This window comes from Arachis ipaensis, chromosome B08 (assembly GCF_000816755.2).
Source record: "Arachis ipaensis cultivar K30076 chromosome B08, Araip1.1, whole genome shotgun sequence".
Taxonomy (NCBI): domain Eukaryota; kingdom Viridiplantae; phylum Streptophyta; class Magnoliopsida; order Fabales; family Fabaceae; genus Arachis; species Arachis ipaensis.
The window spans coordinates 128723892-128730765 of NC_029792.2; the positions used below are offsets into that span (position 1 = coordinate 128723892).

The following is a 6874-nucleotide window of genomic DNA, read 5'->3' on the forward strand; positions in this document are numbered from 1 at the left end:
TATGGCGGAGCATATTCCGGCGCCGGAGGCTCAGGTCAACGGCGGAGGAACGCTCCCTCCGGCGAACCCCTCCGAGCAACTAATCGCATCGAAGCGCCAGAGAAGGCCAAGTGTCCGATTGGGCGATATCGGAGGAGACCAACACTACGATACGCACCCTCGACGGAGCACCAAGCCATGGCGGATCCCCTTCGACGGCCACCACCAGCACCACCACATCCGCAAGGACAATCCAGGTAAACCCTCCAAAACTCGTCCTTTAACCAATTTGAGCTCCGGTGGCGGCGCCGCAGAGTTCGGCGAAACCCTAGAGGGCGAAGAGCGCGAAGGGAACATCGATAGCGTTGTGATTGGTAGCTGGAAGGTGAAGGATTCAAAGAAACGAGGAGCGAAGAGGGTTAGATCGAACTGGGTTTCGAGAATCGACGACGGCACCAGCGTCGGCGGTGGCGGTGGCTCTGGCGGTGGAGATGGAGATGGAGATGGAGAAGGAGAAGATAAGTATAGTGGCGGCGAGGATGTCGACGACGGGTATCGGGATTTCGATGTGGAGAATACAGAGAGCCCTTTGAAGGATCAAAGCCCTTTGAATTCAATGGAGAATCTGGATTTTCAGGGTAATAGGAGGAACATTAGGGTTAGGGTTTCAGAGGGTGCAAGGGAGCACCTTGATGGGGTTGAACTTTCTGGGCCTTCGGATAATAACGGTATTGTTAGGGAAAATAATAATAGGAATGGGAGAGGAAGGTATATTGGTGACGGTAATGGTGAAGATGGTGTTAGAGTTTGGCTCAATGGGTTAGGGTTAGGTAGGTATGCACCTGTGTTTGAAATTCATGAGGTGGATGATGAGGTTCTTCCATTGTTGACTCTTGAGGATCTCAAAGATATGGGGATCAATGCTGTTGGGTCAAGAAGGAAAATGTACTCTGCAATTCAGAAGCTTGGAAAAGGGTTCTCCTGAGTTTTCTTTTTTTATTATCTTTTCTTTTTAGATTTAATTTCTTTTTGGTTTATATCATGTACCATGAGAGAATTCTCAGCCATTGCAAAAGAAAATTAAGATACATGTCTGAACTATGAGTTATAGAGTATGTTCTTCCTTCTTACATAACTTATGATTAGGCCCCCTTCACATGTTATTTGTTCAAAGCATGCTTTTCACATGTTCAAAGTATATATGGCTCTGCTAATTTTGTTGAAAAGTGGTTCTGTTTTTTAGCTAAGTCAAGTGATTCTGGGTAATGATTCTAAGGAAGAAAGTACTAGTAATCTTACAGGGGATGTGGGGAAAGATTTTGCACACAAGTGATAACAAAAAGGAATTCCGGTTTGATTTCTCCATTCTATCCAAATCTTCTATACTTCTATGTTGGTACTCATTTTGTATTTGTAGATGTGACATTATTTTGAGTCTGGAAGAGCTATTCCTGGGGAATCAGTCAAAGACAATTTTGTTTCCTTAGCATAATGATTCAAGGTAATATTCTTTGGTTAATTTAGCTGTATCAACTTTATTATCGACTTTGCAGATTCGAACGTAGTTTGCCATGCTTTTATACCATTATGAATTCCGTCCCCTTTAACTAAGTTAATATTGTTTGTCTGAATTCTTAGTGACTGTTTTTGATGTTGGATCCTAAGCTATTTTTGTCATTAAGTGTATGGATTTGATATGATACAAGAATAAGTACATTGCAATTGTCTTATCTTTTCCTAAAGGAGTGCATATTCTACTGTTTAGTTAGTGTTATGATGTTGACGTTGTTGCTAGACAGAGATCTTGTCTTAGGCATAAAGTATTCTTATGGTTCTTGTTTTCATAGTTGATAGTGTATTGTTTTGCTAGGGAGAATGAGTTATGTAACCAAATGCTAGTGAGTTACTATAGTTAATGCTTCTTGAAGTTTGAGCCCCCCTCCCTTTCCCCCTTTTCTCTCTTCTCTGGTTTTTCTGCTTTGTCCATTTTTGGATTAACAATGCTGTGAAGCCATCTTTAGGTGGTGGTTAAAATTGGTAAAAGATTATAAAAGTTGAAGTATGTTCATTAAAAGGGTGGATGTTTGCTAAAGGAATAACATGTTTTCCTAATCATTATGCAAGGAAGAAATGAGGGTTGTACATCCATGACAAAGCATACCCTTGTTTCTTTTTTGTGTCACCAAACATGCCCTTATGATACTTTCTCTCCTACAATGCACGTTGGATTTCTGCTAGTGGGGCCGAGGGAATTTTCTGTGATTAGTTCCATTTTAAGTCCTTATAAGTTTTTAATTAAGTCCCTAATTTCACCAACCATTATAAATGAAATATTCCATTAATATTTCCTTGCCCCAATTATATGTATCTAACATATGTTGATGCAATAGTCCATGTATTTTTATCTACATATCACTCTTATTATTTATTTTTCTTGTCTCTAATTTTATTCTTGATTTTTCTTAAAGTTGGAAACGGGGGATTGTTTGCTTGGTTTATTGGATTGGTTATGAGAGAGATTAAAAAATATTCATAAAATTTCTATCTAATATATATAGGTATATTTTGTTGGATGAAAGTAGGGAGTTGGTTGAAAACTTCTAACTATAATCATTCAATTGAGAAGATTGATTGTTCAATGATTGCATTAAGGGAATGCAAGCACATTGTAGCTAGGTAGATGAAGAATTATATTATGTTGCTCCAATGTTCCTGGAATTTACTCAAGTCAGAAATAAAGAGCGAAAACTAGACTATCTTTGATATTGTCAAGTATGGTGATTTGTGTCTTCAATCATATTATTCATTTTCCGTGTGTTGATTTTTTTTTTTTTCTTTTTTTTGGTAATTAGGAGAAAGTATTGTTTTCATTTCTAACATTTAGTCTAAATCCTAATTTTATCTTTAACTGTTGAAACATTTCATTTTTATTTCAAATATTTTATTTCATCCTATTTTAGTCTTTTGATCAAACTTAATTTTTTTCCAAAAATATTATTTTTTCTATATTGTTATCTTTTTTTTTTCTCTTATTATCCTGTCGCCTTTACTCTTAAATTATTATAATCACTACTATGACCACTACAATTGTAATTTTTGCTGCTATCTAGAAGAAAATCATAATAGAAGAAATGGTGTTTTTGGGGGGAAAAAAAATTTAATTCTGATCAAAGAATTAAAATAAGACAAAATAAGTTGTTTGGGACAAAAATAAGATGTTTCAAACGTTAGGGATGAAATTAAGATTTAATCCAAACGTTAAGAATTAAAATAGTATTCTACTCTTTTTATATTATGGGACAATAATCCACAATCACTATTCTGGTCAATGTATCAACTAATATTGGTAATTCTAATAATGAAATCATTTATCAACATCAATTCAACAGAGTTTTAAGCATAATCAGATCACAGTTAGTAGAGAATAGAGATGAGGTTTTCAGGCTTAAGCATCTTTATCAATTGCAAAAGTTTTGTCTATGAGGGTAAAAGAAAGACAGTATTTTCAGTTCCAATAAACACAATAATTGATTAAACGTAAACAAGGGAAAAAAGTGTCTTAGCAAAACATATGTAACTCCTCAATTTTCCTTATAAAGAGGTGCGATTTATCCAACAATAGAGATCATTAACCTTATATATATATACACAACAATAGAGGTGCAATTTTCCTTATATATATATAAATGAAACTCAATTCTCATCCCACTTAACAAGTTTTTATTGAAGAATGTTTTATAAAACTAACTGCTTTATTGAAAGTTCATGCCCTATGCATGGCAGTTCCTTAGAGGACATATTTAATGTTAGTTTTTTTTTGTAAGATTATTTAACATTAAATATGTATTTTTTAAAAAATACATTAGAGATTGAATTTTAATACAATTTTTTGTAAGCATATTTGATATAATTTTTTACAAGTATGATTAAAAAAATGAGATATTATCCTTAAAATTTAGTGATTTTTTGTTAAGTATATATTTTTTTTGTAATTTTTTTGTTAACAACTAATAATACTTTTAAAAAATCACAAAAAAATATATACTTAGAAAAAATCACCAAATTTTAAGAATAATAATATCTCTTTTTTTTTAATTATGCTTGCAAAAAATCACATCAAAATTCAATCTCTAAGACATTTTTTGAAAATATATATTCACTGTTAAATATTTTTGTCGTGTTTTTAAATTATTTAAAGACACTTTTTGTCGATAGTAAAATTTGAATGTATTTTTGTCGGCATTTGAATCAATCGGGAACATTCTTGGTAGTTAACCCTATTCATTATTTGTACCACCTACTTTTTGGTATCTATTAATAAAACACCTATTAAATTTAAATATTTAGCTAGCTAATAATAAGGGCCCTAGTGTTAAATGTAGACGGATTTTGTTAGAGGAATAAAAATCCTAAATTTAAAAGTAGAGAAATTAAATGAATAAAGATAACTGGAAAAAAAAATAAAATATCATCAAATAATAGTAAATTAGGAGTATACTGTACACCCGGAAAAAACTAGGAGTACACCCATTTATATTTTAGAAAAAGGAAAAATATTATTGCTATCTAGATTTTTAGGTGTTAAATGATGTATTATTGCTCCCCCATAAGATGCTATGGTGGTTGATCCATGCATATTTAATATTCTTTTCCAATAAAAACAAAAGATTTTTACTATAATTATTATGAATTTAATTAAATGTTATGTATTGGTGATAGTGTAAAAGAACTTTAATTTACATATACATATATACTGTTGTATATTGAATTAAATGTTGTGTATAATTTTTAATATGAAAAACATATACATAATTAAATACTTGTACATACATAACTTAATAATAATAAGGTTTAATTACTCTGTTGGTCCTTATAGTTTCGTGAATTTTCAATTAGGTCTCTATACTTTTTTTCTTTTTAATTGAGTCCCTGCACTAAATTTTTTTTCAATTAAGTCATTCTTAGTAGTAATTGGCTTAATTTTTTAGGGACCCAACTAAAAAAAAAAGAATTAGTATAGGGACCTAAATAAAAGGAAAAAAAAAGTGCAGGGATCCAATTAAAAAAAAATTAGTGCAAAGACTCAATTAAAAGGAAAAAAAATATAGGGACCTAATTAAAAATTTTGCGAAATTATAGGATACCAACAGAATAATTAAACCTAATAATATAACATTACATATATACAATTAGAGTGGTATATATATAAGAAGAAGAGTGAAGAAGGACTTACATGTAAGATAAGAGACAGTCAACAAGCCAAGGATACCTGCCAGCCATTAAACCTAAAATGGGTTCACTCATTTTTCTATATATATTCTTTGATATAAAAGATAAAAGAAAAATGTTAATTTAGTAATAAAAAAAAAACTAGAAATAACATAAATGGGCTCAAATTAAAGGTGGATATGGCTAGGCAAGTCATCCTTGGCTAATAAACATGACTCTTCATCTACATACAAGACCCCTTCTCTTCCTTTCAATTGATGAACTCTTTCTTATGAACAAAGCCCCTATTTATAGCCACCATCCTATACTTGAATATAATGTGCCACATAAAATGAAAAGAGTACAATATTGGTATATGTTGTGACATATTCCTTATTAATAATATTTATTTATTTATTTATTTATTTATTATTACCATTAGTTAATAATCAAATTAATCTCTAAGGTAGCGTTTGGTGGAGAGACAAAGACGGAAATATTGAGACTGAAAGACAGAGACTAAGAGATAGAGATTGAAATAAATCTCAGTATTCTGTTTGGTACAAAATGGAAGACAGAAATTGAAACAAGAATGAAACTCTAATTTAATTTGCACAAAGGATAAAATTGGAATTAATTAATTGAAATAAGGGTATTTTAGGTATAAAATGTTATTAAAGTTTCAGTCTCCATCTCTAAAAATTTTAGTCCCCTGTGTCCTCATTTTTTGGAGGTACTGAAATACTGAAATTTTGGAGATAGAAATAGAAACTTTAGTAACAGTCTTTGAACCAACAAACATAATGCTGAGTCTCAGTCTCTCGGTCTCTATCTCAGTACCTCAAAACAAACACTACCTAAAAGATTTTATTAATTATTAAATCGGTCTTTTAAAAATTAACATTTTTTAATTAGACATGTATATTATCAATTAGACATGTCTCATATATATATTGTCAATTAACGTTTCACAACATCAATCGTTGACAGTAATTATTAATAGAGTAACTGAAAGATAAATATAATTAATTTTTAATCTTTAATTGAAAAAATCTTTCAACGACAAATTTAAAAAATGACTTGTCTTTTAGAAACTAATTTGACTATTAACTTTATTATTATTATATGTCAACTATATTATATTGGCATCATCCATATATAAATTCTCTTTGCTTGATTTTCTGAGTGTCAACACTAAATAGCCAGAGAAAGAGATTACTACTTTTTAAGAATATGTTCTGAAATATAGGATGGACCATTATTGTATTCATATATAAATCTCATTTTATATATTCAATTTATTTATTATTAAAATATATATATATATATATGCTAGGTGTTGCCATTCTAAGCAATCATAGCCATTTGAAAATGGCAAGTCAACTCCTTCAGTTCCTTCAAGAGTTTTTCATGTTGATGAACCAACTTGCACTGAATCTGTTCGCTTTGACATTCAACCTTTGATTTCTTCAATTTATTTTTTTCATATATGAAATCAATGTCTTCTCTACTTGATTGTTAAGTTTTGTCTTGTAATTCATGATCACTTTCTGAATTTTTTTTTTTTTACCGAATATATGGAGACTTGAACCCGCAACCTCTTAGATGAATATAGGAAGATTATGCCATTTGAATTATAACTCGTTGGCAATTATTTTTCATTTTGATAAAAAGACACGGACTAATT

General features: G+C 31.0%; 1 protein-coding gene across 1 annotated transcript; it reads left to right on the forward strand.

The window, feature by feature from the left end:
* Window positions 1-1637, forward strand: LOC107614265. The gene has a single exon (XM_016316491.2). It carries the CDS (start codon window positions 2-4, stop codon window positions 962-964), a length of 963 nt encoding a protein of 320 aa, XP_016171977.1. The 5' UTR covers window position 1; the 3' UTR covers window positions 965-1637.

Excerpts from the sequence above, each read along its gene's own strand:
- LOC107614265 (XM_016316491.2), top strand. The coding sequence starts at position 2 with ATGGCGGAGCATATTCCGGCGCCGGAGGCTCAGGTCAACGGCGGAGGA.